Source organism: Narcine bancroftii, chromosome 4, assembly GCF_036971445.1.
Source record: "Narcine bancroftii isolate sNarBan1 chromosome 4, sNarBan1.hap1, whole genome shotgun sequence".
NCBI classification, from domain to species: Eukaryota; Metazoa; Chordata; class Chondrichthyes; order Torpediniformes; family Narcinidae; genus Narcine; species Narcine bancroftii.
Window position 1 is genome coordinate 314094601 of NC_091472.1, and position 14518 is coordinate 314109118.

The 14518-nt window shown below is 46.1% G+C and overlaps 1 protein-coding gene across 4 annotated transcripts in view; it reads right to left on the reverse strand.

Annotated features, from left to right (window-relative positions):
- The window catches only part of ptprna (protein tyrosine phosphatase receptor type Na), a 200868-nt gene that overhangs the window by 96809 nt on the left and 89541 nt on the right, over window positions 1-14518 (reverse strand). For all 4 annotated transcript variants that reach the window (XR_011356867.1, XM_069935964.1, XM_069935962.1 and 1 more), the window contains exon 11: window positions 13885-13949. Coding sequence is in view for 3 of the 4 variants with exons in the window: in XM_069935964.1 (XP_069792065.1) it covers window positions 13885-13949 (65 nt within the window). In the remaining variant the exon portion in view is untranslated. The remainder of the gene's footprint in view (window positions 1-13884; window positions 13950-14518) is intronic.

Here is a 14518-nt window from a genome sequence, read left to right on the forward strand (position 1 = left end):
TCAATTAAATGATGTACCTATATTGAGGCAGATTAAAGCAGATTTAATTAAATGGAAAGATCTTCCATTAACTTTAATTGGATGTGTTAATTGTATTAAGATGAATATCTTTCCTCGAATTCAATATTTATTTTAGTCAATACCTTGTTTGCTTTCAAAGAGATTTTTTCAGGATTTGAATAAAGCAGTATGAGAGTTTTTGTGGAAAGGTAAATTAGCTCGAGTAGCATTGTACAAACTTACTTGGAAATATGCATTGGGTGGCTTACAACTGCCTCATTTTCAAAATTATTATGAGGCAGTTCAGCTGAACTTTATTAGTAGACTGATGGATTTGGATCAACCTCCTAGTTGGGCTAAGGTGGAGATATCATGTCTACCTAGAACGGAGATACATGAATTTATATTCTGTTGGAATTTGATTTTATTACAGGAATATGATATGCCAATACTGAAACATTTATTAAAGATTTGGATTTAAAAAAAATTTAGGGACAAAAGATAAGTTACCAATTTTAACTCCATTATACAATAATCGGCTTATTCCTTTTTCAATTTTTAATAGTTAGTTAAAGATTTGGAATTCTAAAGATATAAAGACAATACAGGACTGTTTTGTAGAGGGACAATTTATTTCTTTTATTCATTTGAGAGAACGATTTGAAATACCTTTAAATTCTCTATTTGTGTATTATCAGCTTAGGGCTTTGGTAAAAGATAATTAAGTATTTACTTACTTTGTCGAAATTTGAATCTTTGACTTCAACTATACCAAAGAAGGGTTATGTTTCAGTTATGTATAATTTATTACAAGATGATATGGATAAGTCAGATTGGGAAAAATCTAAACTTAAATGGGAGAATGATTTAGTGTTTACTTTTCCTGAAGATGATTGGGCGAACATGTGTCAGGACAATGTAATTAAATTGACTAATGTAAGATATGGAATGGTCAATTATAATTTTTTACATCAATTGTATTTGACCCTGGAAAAGTTAAAAAAAAATATGGGTTTAGTAATTCAGATTCTTGTTTTAGATGTCATTTATGTATTGGTTCTTTTTTACATGCTGTTTGGACTTGTGTGAAAGTCCAACCATTTTGGCAAGAAATTAAAATAGTTTTGGAAAAATTGTATAATTTTAAACTACCTTTGGATCCAACAATTTTTTTGTTAGGAGATTTGTATTCATTAAGGGGAAAGGGTTTGGATAAAGTTCAAATTGCTTTTGTATGTTTGGTGGTGTAAATGTGTTGCTAGTACTTGGAAAGATGATGTAGAAATTAATATAATACGCTGGCATAATGAATTGAAAGCTTGTATCATTATGGAAAAAATTACTTATAATTTACACGATAATTATTCTTTTTTTGTTGATAAGTGGTCTCCGCATTTGAAATATATGCAATTAGATGTATTTTGAACGGTTTTTTATATATATATAATAATTTATATTTTTGGCTCCCCTTAAGAGGGCTAGCTGAAGGGGTGGGTGGGGGGGAAGAGTTTTTTTTATTGTTCTTTTTCAAATTTTTTTTATGTTTGTTATGTTTTGGTTTTTTATATATATAAATCTTTGTAAAATTACCTTGAATATTTAGATGGTACGTTATACTTTTTACTTTAAATAAAGTTTTTTTTAAAAAGAGGAGCATTTCCTTTATAGCCCAGGACCTGCTAAGTTCTTTGAGAAAATTAAGGAACACGTTGTTTGGAAGCTTCCAGATCCAGAGGAGTTTTGACAGGGTGAATGTGGAGAGGAGGATTCCTCTGGTGAAAGAACCTCGAACTGGGAGCCGCAGTTTAAAGGCGAGACAAAATATTTTCTGTCAGAAGGTGGTGAGACTTTAGAACTGTCTTCCTTAAAGGGGTACTGAACGAAAAGTCTTTGGATCTTTATGGTAGAGGTAGGTAGACTCTTTGTAAGTGCAGGTTACTGGATTTAAGATTCAAGATTCCTTCATTGTCATGTAATATTACATAACATTTCCTTCTGCCTGCCGTAAGGCAGAGAAAGTCATTGTTAGTGCTGCCCGGCCGCCGCCCCTTACAGTATGAGAGGAAGAGAAGCAAAAGAGAATCCTTTCAGAGTTACTGAGTGTCCATGGATTTGCCTCCAGCCACTTCCACAGTCTCTGCAGCCACACAGACAGACTCCTGTTCAATCTGCCGGCCGCCCGAGCTCCAGATCCGAACCACCGACTCGATCAGGAAGCCTTCAGTGCATGAGACCCTTTGGGAAACCTTCTTGCCCTCAGTGCCCTCTTGAATCCCGGCTCCAATACCTAGTTCCCGTGAACCAGTCTCCCACAGCCTGTGTAGGTCTCTAGCTGCTGAGCCCCTCGCTGGTCACCTTCCCTGCAGGGTCGTCTCCTCTGCTTCTCCTTCTCAACGGCGGTGGTCGGGGGGGTGGGGGTTGGGGGGGGCGGGCGGCTCTCCCTGTTTCTGGTGCTCTACTTTCCCGGAATATGCAACCCTTCACAGTACGTCGCTCAGCACAGGCGCCGCCATCTCAGGCACAGACCTCCACGATTGCAGGATTTTTACTTACAAACACTGCCGGCCCCTTCAACAGGCCGGTTAATGCCTGTGCAGAACTGCCGGGATTAGAACTGGGCAATTGGACCTTTTGGAGCAGTGCTGTGTCTCCACTCTTCTGACGTCTCCCCTAAACTCTCCTCCGCCGACCTTCAACAAGTGTCCTCTGGTATTTGCTACTGTTGCCTGAGGAAATAAGATGCTGGCCGCTGCCCACCCTGTCTATACCCCTCATAATCTTATACACCTCTATTAAGATGCTTTTCATCGCTCCAAAGAGAAAATCTCAAGCTCGTTCAATCTTTCCCCAAAAGACACATTCTCCAATCCAGGCAGCATCTCCTCTGATCTCTCTCTAAAGCAGCCATTCTCAAACATTGTTTTGGCAATGACACCCTTAGGACTGCTCAAATGTTACGTGAAGCTGCATTTAGTTGGTTCCTTCCCTATTTCTCTCCTGCCGGCTATATAAAAAAAACACAATATTATTTTATGATTTCAGTCCATGCCCCCCCCCCCTCTTCGATGTGCTGTGGCCCCCAGTGGGGGGAAATGTTCTGCCCCCTTGAGAATGGCTGCTCTGAAGCATCTGAGTCCTTCCTTTAAAGCGGCGACCAGAACTGAATGCACTACTCTAAGTATGGTCTACGCAGAGTTTTACAGAGCTGCAACATTACCTCATGGCTCTTGAACATGATCCCTAGACAGGTGAAGGCCAGGGCACCACACGGCTTCTTAGCCACCCTCTCAACTTGAGTGGCAACTTTGTGGGATCTTGGGGTCTGGACCCCCAGATCACTCCGTTCCTCCACACTGTTAAGAATCCTGCCATTAACCAAGGAGCCAAGTGCCCAATCAAGTTTATTGTCATTTGATTATATGTACAACCTGAAGAAACGGTGCACTCCAGTCCTTGGTGCAAATCACGCAGACACACAACCAGACATAACGCACATACAGACAAACAATACAGATGCTGGACAAGTATTCATATAGACAAATAAATAAATCAATATTGTTTCACAAATATGACCGTCTTGGTTGGTTAATGTGATCAGCTCCTTTGATCGTTCAGCATTCTCACGAAGGGATTCTCTTTTGCTTCTCTTCCTTCACGCTCTGCCTTCATGTTCAATCTTTGCCCATCTTTCTGGACCCTGACCTGGTCATGAATGGGAACCTAGCCTAACCATCTCCTCAAGGCCCCTTGAGGCTTCCCCATCCCCTCTCTCCACAGCCCCCTCCCCTTTACTGGGCACTATGTTCTTATTCACAGGCTATTTGCAAATGTTTCATTTCACTGGGTCTGGAGGGTTTACAGAACAGGAGCAGTAGTCGGCCATTCAGTCCCCCCTGCCTACTCAAAATGACCAGCACTGAAGATCTGGCTCAGGGCCACTTCCCCCACACCCCTTGATTCCCTACACATCGAACAATTCAGGCAAAGAACAGATGTCATGAAGTTTAGGATATTTCCTCCAATAAAGAAACTCGCTGGGACATGTCTACAGGAACGCCATTGGCAAATGGACAAATGTGAGATCATCCCCCTCCAAATTCTTTCCTGATGTTATCAGGCTCTTGAATGAACCCCACACTGGTAAAATTATGCTGCCTTTGCTCTGTCCCAACAGATCTCTGCGCTTCCATACTGCTACCCAATGTATGAGATGTCTAGCTGGGCTGCACACAAAATAAACTCGATCAATGCATCTTGGTTAAAAAAACAATGGTGGACCCAGGAGAGTGGGAAGCGGAGACACAGCATTGCTCCACAGGGTCCTACCTCCGGTCTTAATGCCAGCGGCTCCATGCCTGTTAAAGAAGCCAATGTTTTTAGAAAAAAATCCTACAACCTTGGAGGACTAAGCTCAAGATGGTGACATTTGTGTTGGGCAGCATACCACGAGGTGTTTCAGAGTCTGAGGGAACAGCTCGCCTGTGCAGGGCACCAGCAGCAGGAGGAAACAATCCCCCCCCTCCGTTGAGAAGAAGCAGAGGAGGGGACATTGCAGGGCAGTGACCATGGCAGCGGACCAGCCAGGGGGCTCAGCGGCTGAAGGGACCGGCACAGGCTGTGGACCTGCTGGCGATTTGTGGTCAAGTGACCTCAAACAGGCTGTGGCTGCCGGGAACCGGGATTCGGGAGGGGTGCCAAGGAATGTAAACAAACTGACTCTTTTGTTTCTCTCAGGGGCACTGGATAATTCTCACGGTGACTCTTAGTTTGTCTCAACAGGCACAAGTTGAAGTATGTCATGTATATCACATTCACAGGAACCTTTGAAGCTTTGGTGAACGTGAGAATAAATGGACCATTAGAACCTGCACTTGTGATAAGTTACAACTCAGTCATACAACCATAAAACACAGTCCCTTCGGCCATCAAGTACAACCCTCCCCTCCCCCATAACCTGTGTCATGGATGGAAATTTGCCCTTCCAGACTTCACAAATCACCAGCCAAAATATTGGAGATGTGGAATAAAATTCACCCTCGCGGAAGTCATGCGGACAAAAAGGTGGATATATATAAAAAATATAATTTTCAGATCGCTCTCGTTGAAGCTCGTGCAGACAATGGGGCTTTGCAATGAGCGCCGCTCCCTAGGAACTCAAGCCACCCCCCCCTCCCCTCCCAATAATGCCGCTGTACCCGTCCACACCACTTCTATTTGCCTGCACTCTGTCCGTAGCCTGTATGCTCTGGTGATCCATGCCCACCTCTGGATGCTTCGTAAGACCTCTCAGAATTTCTGCAGCCCTCACAGTAGAATATTACAGGACAGAAACAAGCATTCACCACTTCAGCTCGTTCCACACTCTGTGTGAAGAAGCTCCCCCTTTTTCCCTTTCACCTTTAACCCATGACCTCCAGTTTGTAAATCACCTAACTTCAGTGGAAAATGCCTACTTGTATTTACTTTGTCTACACCCCTCATAATTTTAAAAACCTCTATCAAATCTCCCCATTCTTCTACACTCCAGGGAATGAAGTCTTAATCCATTTAACCTTTCCCTGTAATTCAGTTCCTTAAGTCCCAGCAACATCCTTGTAAATCTTCTTTGCCCTATTTCAATCTTATTGATCTTTCCTGTAGTTAGGTGACTAAAACTTACACAATACACCAATGTCTTATGCAACTTCACCAAAACATCTGAACTCCTCTACTCAATATTTTGATTTATGACGGCCAATATGCCAAAGACTCTCTTTACAACCTGTGAAACCATTTTCAGGGAATTATGCATCTGTATTCCCAGAACCCTCTGTTCTTCTGCACTCCTCAATACTCTACCCTTCACTGTGTATGTCCTTCCAAAATGCCACACCTCACACTTGTCTTCATTAAATTCCATCTGCCATTTTGCATCCCATTTTTGCAGTCCAGATCCCTCTGCAAGCTTTGACAACCTTCCTGTTGTCCACATACCTCCAATCTTTGTGTTATCTGCAAACTTGCTGATCCAATTTATCACATTATCCAGATCATTGATAGAGAGGACAAACAGCAGTGGTCCCAGCACTGATCCCTGAGTCCCAGCACTGATCCCTTAGGCCCACCACTAATCACAGGCCTCCAGTCTGAGAAGCAATCATCCACCACTACTCTCTGGCTTCTCCCATCCAGCCATTGTCACTACCTCACCATGAATACCGAGCGTCTGAACCTTCCTGACTAACATCCCATGCGGGGCGTTGTCAAAGGTTTTGTTAAAGTCCATGTCAGCATTAAGACCGGGAGGTAGGACCCTGTGGACCAGTGCTGTGTCTCCACTTCCCGCTCTCCCGGGTCTGCCATTTTTTCTTAGCAAGATTGATAAGAGTTTATTTTGCATGCAGTCCAGGCAGACATCTCATACATAGGGCAGCAGCCAAGGCACAGCACAGAAGCACAGGGATCTGTTGGGATGGAGCAAAGGGTTAATTCAGGATCCTGACTAACCTCCCTTGTGGGACTTTATCAAAGACCTTACTAAGGTCCATGTAGGAAACATCCACAGTCTTTCTTTCATCAACTTTCCTGGAAACCTCTTCACAAAACTCTCAGTCAGTGTATTCCAGATTATAATAAGTCTCTGGGTAAAAATTCTTCTCATTTAAACCTCATTCAAATTTAAAGCTATAAACACCTTGGGAGGGAAAAGTTTGTTGCTCTCTACCTATGCCAACCCGGCTTAAAGTTACTTCCCCACATCCATCAGGCTCCTGAATTAACCCCACAATGGTGCTCTCATCCTGCCATTGCTTTATGAGGATAGATTTTTTTTTGAATCAACACTGTAGAAGCAGATTCTGGCCCAATGAAACCTGCCGACATTTTGCTCATTCCTTGTTGAAGGGCTCAAGCCCAAAACATTGGTTATGTAACTTTACCTTTGCTACATAAAGGACACTGTTTGACCTGCTGAGTTTCTCCAGCATTGTTTTTACTTCAAGCACGGTGTCTGCAAACTTCTAACCAACCAACCCTGTACATTTTGAAGGGTTGGGGAGGAAATCCACGCAGACACGGAGCGAAAGTGCAAACAGTGATAGATTCGAACCAGGGTCGCTGTTGTTGTAATAACATTGAGCCACCGTGCCACCCATTATTGGTGTTCGAACCAAGGCAGGTGCATAGCTTGCATAGAATTGAGCGATGACAGGATCTCAAAGGGCAGAATGGCCTACTCATGTCCTGTTGTCTGTGCTGAAACTGCAGGTGTGAGGCAGAATAAAACCGGGTTCAGCCTGAAGAGAGAAAGCAATTCCTCCTTGATCCGGGGGGTGGGGGGGTTCAGGGAGGTTATGCTTTGAAACCCACTCCAGGGGGGAGTTTATGCCTCCCAGCTGACGCATTTCTGGTGGACTGTTGGAGGGTCAAAGGGGCTATCCTTGAAATTGAATCAAGATTCTGCCTTTTGGACAAATGATTCCATGGCTGGTGTTCAGCGTAGCCACCGGCTCCAGTTGTCCAGAGAAGGTGATGGGAGCGGCCAAAGACATCTGGATGGATTTCTGGATTGGAAGGGCTCAGAAAGATGTGGACCAAATTCAGGCATATGGCCTAGCCCAGGATGCCACCTTAGCTAGTAGACACAAGTAAGTTGGGTCGAAGGGTTTGTTCCTCGCTGCATGACTCCATGCTGCAGTTCATTCCTGTGCACTGACTAATAGCAACCCCTCAACCAGCACCGATGAGCCACTCAGCGTAGGTGGGATCTTGCTGTGCACAACATGGCTGACAATTTCTCCAGCTACAATGACTGCACTCCCCTGGCTGTATAATGCTGGAAGGAGATGGTGAAGGCCGCTATAGAATTGCAAGACTTGGTTCACTCTGTTTCCCCACCATCCACATGACTGGAACTACCATGGAGTAACACAGCACAGAAACAGGCCCTTCAGCCCATCAAGTCTGTGCACACCATTAAGTACCCATTCAGATTTCAGATTTATTGCCAGAGAACATACATGACATCACATGTAACCTTGAGATTCTTTTTCCTGTGGGCGAGGCAGAATTACCTCCTATTGGTAATGCAAAAAAAACTGTACATAATATGCACATAAACAAATAAAGAAATGTAAACAAACTGTGCAATGCAGGAAGAAAAAATCAATAAAGTGCACAAGAGTTCTTAAATGAGTCCCTGATTGAGTTTGTCATTGAGGAGTCTGATGGTGGAGGGGAAGCAGCCTTTCCTGAACCTGGTGGGTGCGAGTCTTGTGGCACCGATACCTCTTTCCTGATGGCAGCAGCGAGAACAGAGCGTGTGCTGGATGGTGTGGATCCCTGATGATCGCTGCTGCTCTCCAACAGCAGCGTTCCCTGTAGATGTTCTCGATGGTGTCCTGGGCTGGGTCCACTACCTTTTGGAGGGCTTTATGTTCAGGGTTATCAGTTCATGCTAATCCTGCACCTATCCTATCTCTCTCACTCTGCATTTCCTTTAGCACTAACCATGACCCCCACCCCCCCTGCCCCGGCCCCAAGTTCTATCTCTCACCAGGGGGAAATCACAACAGCCAAGTCACCCAGCACCAGCTAGATGTGGGAGCGAACGGAAGCTCCCAGGGTGGACAGTTGTAGGGGACAACAAGCCAACTCTGCACAAGAGCAGCCGAAGTCGGAATCGGATCTGGTTCCCTGGAGCCATGAGGCGGCATCTCTAGCCACTGCGTCACGCACATGTACGTGAGCGGTCGGAGCCACGATCCGCCTCTCGGAAATTCTGCCTGATTCGTGACTGCAGCAATGAAACAGCTGTATCACCTGACCGTCAGGCCCTCACAACACAACCCCAGGGCGGCAGGGCTAGTGTAGCTGTGAGTACAACGCTATTACAGCACCAGTGACCCAGGTTCGAATCTGGCAACCCTACCTGTAGGACGGCACAGTCGGCGTAGAGGTTAGTACGCCGATACAGGGCCAGCGATCGAGACTGGGGTTCAAATCCCGCGATGTTTGTAAGAAATTTGTACATTCTCCCTGTGACTGCGAGGATTGCCTCTGGGGTCTCCAGTTTCCTCCCACCATCCAAAACGTACCAGAGGTTGAAGGTTAATTGGGTGTAATCGGGCAGCAGGGGTTCGTGGGCTGAAAGGGCCTGTTACCGTGCTGCATGTCCAAATTAAAAATTTAAAAGCCTCAGAAGCATAGCGTCTGCAACGCACCCACAAGTCATCCGAACTCACACAGAGGGACACTAACCTTGGCAAAGGAATATTTAATACCTCTTTGAGCTGGGGACTCTGAGAGGAGACTGAGAAAAATCTGAATGAAAAGATATTGGAGTAGCAAATGACTGTGGAGTTCGGAATATCAGGACTGCACATTAAAGAGAGATTGGGAAAGCCAGTTCCCCATTGAATATTCTTGTCTGACAAAATGGGATCAGGAAGTGGGCGAGTTTTACATCAGAGTTTGAAGGAATTTTTGCTTGGAATTCATGATCAACTGCAAATTTACATCGTGTCCTACAAATCATAGAACCACAGGGAATGAACATCCTTCGGTCTTGAGGTGCGTCTTACAGATAATGGAACGAATGCAAGTTTTAAAATATATTTTTATGCAGTAAAATGTTTGTTATCTGGAATTCAAACACATGGCAGCCTCAAGCAACCGGCAAATTAAAAAATCAAGGAATATAAATAGGTAAAAAATACGTGTTTAAAATTGGAGCGCCTCGCTGTTAGTTCACCAATGCATCCAATCGTGCAATCTCAAGCAACCAGAAAATACACATATCCAGCATCCACCCATCCCCATAGGTGCCGGATACTGGGGGCTTTACTGTAAACATGCATAAAAGCACACTTATTCTGCAGAGCTCATATACAATGCAAATGTCTAACCTCCCGTCCATTGCAGGCATCTATATAAGGGGCTACTTCAAGAAGGCAACCAACACCATAAAGGGACCCCATCACCCTGCTCACAACCTCTTCTCACTGCTCCCTTTGGGCAGAAGGTACAGAAGCCTGATGTCCAGCACTTCTAGGTTCATGGGTGGTTTCTTTCCACAGCCATCAGGCTCTTGAACCTCCCCTTGTCACGCTGATCAGGGACGGTTCCGACAACACAAAAGGGACTCTCTACAGCACTATTTTTCTTCCATTGTGATAACTGTGAACATTTATTGTCTCTCTTCAGTTAATGTACACTATTGTACAGTACATCTTAAAACAAAGTATCTGTTCCACTGCAGCAAGCAAGATTTTGGTGCATATGTAAATCAATAATAAAGATTATCAGTATACATATTTGCATAGAATTAAAAAATACTCCCCAAAGTCCACTGATAAATTAATGCCTTTAAAATCTTGTTACTCAAGATTGTAAATGAAGGCGTAGAGTTTCCTCGGTGACCATGTTCACGATAACACTGGGATAATTAATGTCTCCTTTGACAACCCTTGGCTACAAACACTACCTGCAGTCTTCTTTTTTGCCCAACTTCCTGCGGTCAAAGACTGGATTAAATCCCTCTGCTCGTCTCACTTCTTCCCCGTGGTGGCTTCCTGTGCGCTTGGGATCAGCAGCCTTTGAATCTCCTCCTTCAATCCCACTGTCAGTGCAAGGGTGGGATCGTTCACTCCGATCTCCACCCATTCCCCAGGCACGCATCTCACAGCCCGCCCAAACCCCAACACTCCCACCCAAGGGCTTTCACACTTGTAGACAATTAAATGCTGGAGTAAAATGTTGGCAGGCGATCTGAAGGAAATATATTTGGTAACACTTGTCTTACCTCTCAGGCTCTCTTTAGACAGGAGTCTCTGCGAAGAATAGTGTTGGAACTAAATAGTGGGAAATGAAGGGGGGAAGTAGGAAGGGGGAGAAAGAGAGAGAGAGAGAGAAAAAGAGACAGAGAGGATACAGAGAAAGACCGATATAGAGAGAGTGAGAGAGAGAGAGAGAGAGAGAGAGAATGAAACAGACAAAAATGCAGAATCAGAGAGAGGGTGAGAGGCAGGCAGACAGGTACACAGAAAGAGAGAGACAAAAAGACAAATAGAGAGAGAGAGAGAGAAAGAGGGGGGGATACAAAAAAGAGAAGGGAGATAGGAGGAGGGACCGGGGAAAGGAAGGAAAACAGGTGATAATGTAGGGGAAAAAGGAAGAGGATGCAGTGGCAAAAAAAAGGAGCATAAGGGAGAGGGAAGGGGGAATGAGATGGATGGAGGTATTGAAATTGGAGTGAGTGGCCAGGGAGAAAAAGATGATGGGATGGAGGCAGAGAGATGAGGGAAGGGAGAAGAAAGAAAAAACAGAGGAGTGGCAATGGGAGAAGGCAGAAGAGGGCGAAGCAGAAGGAACTGGGAGAAGGGGAATGGGTAAGAGGGAGGGAAGGGAATGGAAGTGATATGGGGAGTGAGAGAGGGAGGGGATATAGAGCGAATAAGAGAAAGAGAGTGCAATAGATAAGAAAGGATCAGTAATATAAAGCAGAGAGGGAAAAGAGAAAGGTAGAGAGACAGCAAGCAATGAGATTAGGGAGAAAGGGGAAGAGAGAGAGATCGAGAGATCAGAACAGAAGCAGAGATAAGGAAGTGAGCAGTAACAGAAGAGAAACGGGGAGGGAAAAGAAAGGTCAAGGGAACAGTGATAGAGGGGAAACAGGGAACACAGTGAGAGAGGAGAAACAGGGAGCACATTGAAAGAGGGGGAACAGGGAACACAGTGATAGGGGGGGAACAGGGAACACAGTGATAGAGGGGAACAGGGAACACAGTGATAGAGAGGAACAGGGAACACAGTGATAGAGGGGAACAGGGAACACAGTGATAGAGGGGAACAGGGAACACAGTGATAGAGGGGAACAGGGAACACAGTGAGAGAGGGGGAACAGGGAACACAGTGATAGAGGGGGAACAGGGAACACAGTGATAGAGGGGGAACAGGGAACACAGTGAGAGAGGGGGAACAGGGAACACAGTGATAGAGGGGAACAGGGAACACAGTGATAGAGGGGAACAGGGAACACAGTGCTAGAGGGGGAACTGGGAACAGTGCTAGAGGGGAACGGGGAACACAGTGATAGAGGGGGTACAGGGAACACAGTGATAGAGGGGGAACAGGGAACACAGTGATAGAGGGGGAACACAGTGATAGAGGGGAACAGGGAACACAGTGATAGAGGGGAATAGGAAACACAGTGATAGAGGGGAACAGGGAACACAGTGCTAGAGGGGGAACAGGGAACACAGTGCTAGAGGGGGGAACAGGGAACACAGTGATAGAGGGGAACAGGGAACACAGTGATAGAGGGGAACAGGGAACACAGTGATAGAGGAGGAGAGAAGGGCAGAGAACATGAGAGGGAAGGCCCTTCAATGCTCCAAGCACCTCCTACCCACCCTATAACCCATCACCATTTGTTTCCTTGTGCCTCGTCAAACATCACAGATAAGTTACCATGGCAACCTCTCCACATGTTCCTGTTGGCTCCAAGACGTTTTCTCTTGATCTGCTCAAGGGCTTTCTCTTCAAGCTGCCCACAGTTGAAAAATGCTCAACATGACATTTCCCTTGTGCAGGAGGCCCCCTGAAGCTTTAACCCTTCCTTGCTGTGGATGTGGTCGGTCGGGTCAGTCGAGCCGAGAATTGACCTCCGCTGCTTTCAGGCTGAGAAAATGTCCATTCGTTGGCAGAATGTGTCACATTATGAATGCTGCAGGTTTGGGCATTCGGCCTATCGACTGCACCCCTCCATTCCACCATGGCTGATTTACTATCCCTAGCAACCCCATTCTCCTGCCTTCTCCCTGTAACTTAAATTTAAAATTTAATTTAGGGATACAGCATGGTACCAGGCCCTTCCGGCCCATGAGCCCGTGCCGCCCAATTACACCCAATTAACCTTCCGCCCCAGTAGGTTTTGGAGGAAACCGGAACCCCTGGAGGAAACGCACATGGGGCGAACATACAGACTGCGCATGGTTCGATCCCCGGGAGCTGGTGCTGTAACAGTGCTGTGCTGACTGCTATGCCAACCGCAACCCTTGACTCCCTTCCTGACCAAGAACATATCTACCTCCATCTTAAATCTGCACGGCAATGAATTCCACACATTCACCCCCTCCCCCACCTTGGGTAAAGAAATCCCTCCACATCTCTGTTCTAAAGAGACATTTTTATATTCTGAGGCTGTGCCCTCTGGTTCCAGACTCCCCCACCCACAGGAAGCATCCTCTCCATGTCCACTCTATCCAGGCCTTTCAGCATTTGACAGGTTTAAATCTTAACTCCGGCTATTATAGACCCAGAGCCATCAAACGCTTGTCATATGATAACACTTTCATTTCAGGGACTCATTCTCGTAAACCTCCCCAGGGCCTTCTCCAAATGCCCACAGAAGTTTCCTTCGATGAGGGCCCAAAAATTGCTCACAATGCTCCAAGTGCGGGTCTGACCAATGCCTGAAAGGCCTCAGCATCACATCCATGCTTTTATCATCTATCCTCCTCGAAATTAATGCTAGTATTGCACTTGGCTTCTTTACCATCGTCTCTGTACATAGGTTAATCGTGAGGGAACCTTGTACGGTGACTCCCAAGTCCCTCTGCACCTCTGATTTCTGAACTCGCTGCCCATTTCGAAAATGCTTTCATATCTTCCACCAAGGTGCATGATCACTCCCTTCGAAGGGGTCAATCCCGAAATGTCGGTGATTTATCTTTACCTCCTGTGGATGCTGCCGGACCTGCTGAGTTCCTCTGATCTGTCAATGGTTTGACTCGGAGGAGAGGCGAGGTCCCGCTACTGTAACCGAAGCTCAACAATCCGGACAGGTCACTCTGGCCCCCCCCCCACCCTTGTCTGGAAGGCTCCCGAGCCTCTCCATCCACCTACCTCACCGACCCCTGCCTGGATGATCTTCAGGCCAGTCTCTGCTTCCAGGGTCACCTTGTCTGCAGCTGCCGTGGAGAAAGAAGAAGGAAATGTCACCGTAAACAACCACGCACCAGCCTCTTGACCGCCTCACACCACCCAGCCGATCCCTGTAAGGGTGGACCCTTCTCTATCCTCTCGTCAGCAAACAAATGTGTTTGCCATTCTGCCCCTCTTTGCTGTGCCACCACTCTCTCTCATGACTGACCTGTTGCCCTCGAGAACCATCCCCGTAGCCCTCGAGACCTTTAATATGGAAAGACCCATTTAATTTGAACAGACTCTGTGTCCGAGCCTGTTGGGTGGGGATATCCCAAAGATGCGTCAAACCTCTGGGTTAAGGAATTACTCCTCATCCCATCATCCCTTGATGTAGGGCATCCACCTCCCCTTGATTTAGGGCACCCGCCTCCCCCCGATGTAGGGCACTTGCCTCTTCTTGATGAAGGGCACCCTCCTCCCCTTGATGTAGGGCCCGCTGGTCAGGGGTCACATTGACTCCACTTCTGACCCACCTCCCCCTGTGAGGATTCACTTCCTGCACATTACAAACTCAGCCAGCTTGCAACAACTTTGCAGATGACAAGCAACTGCA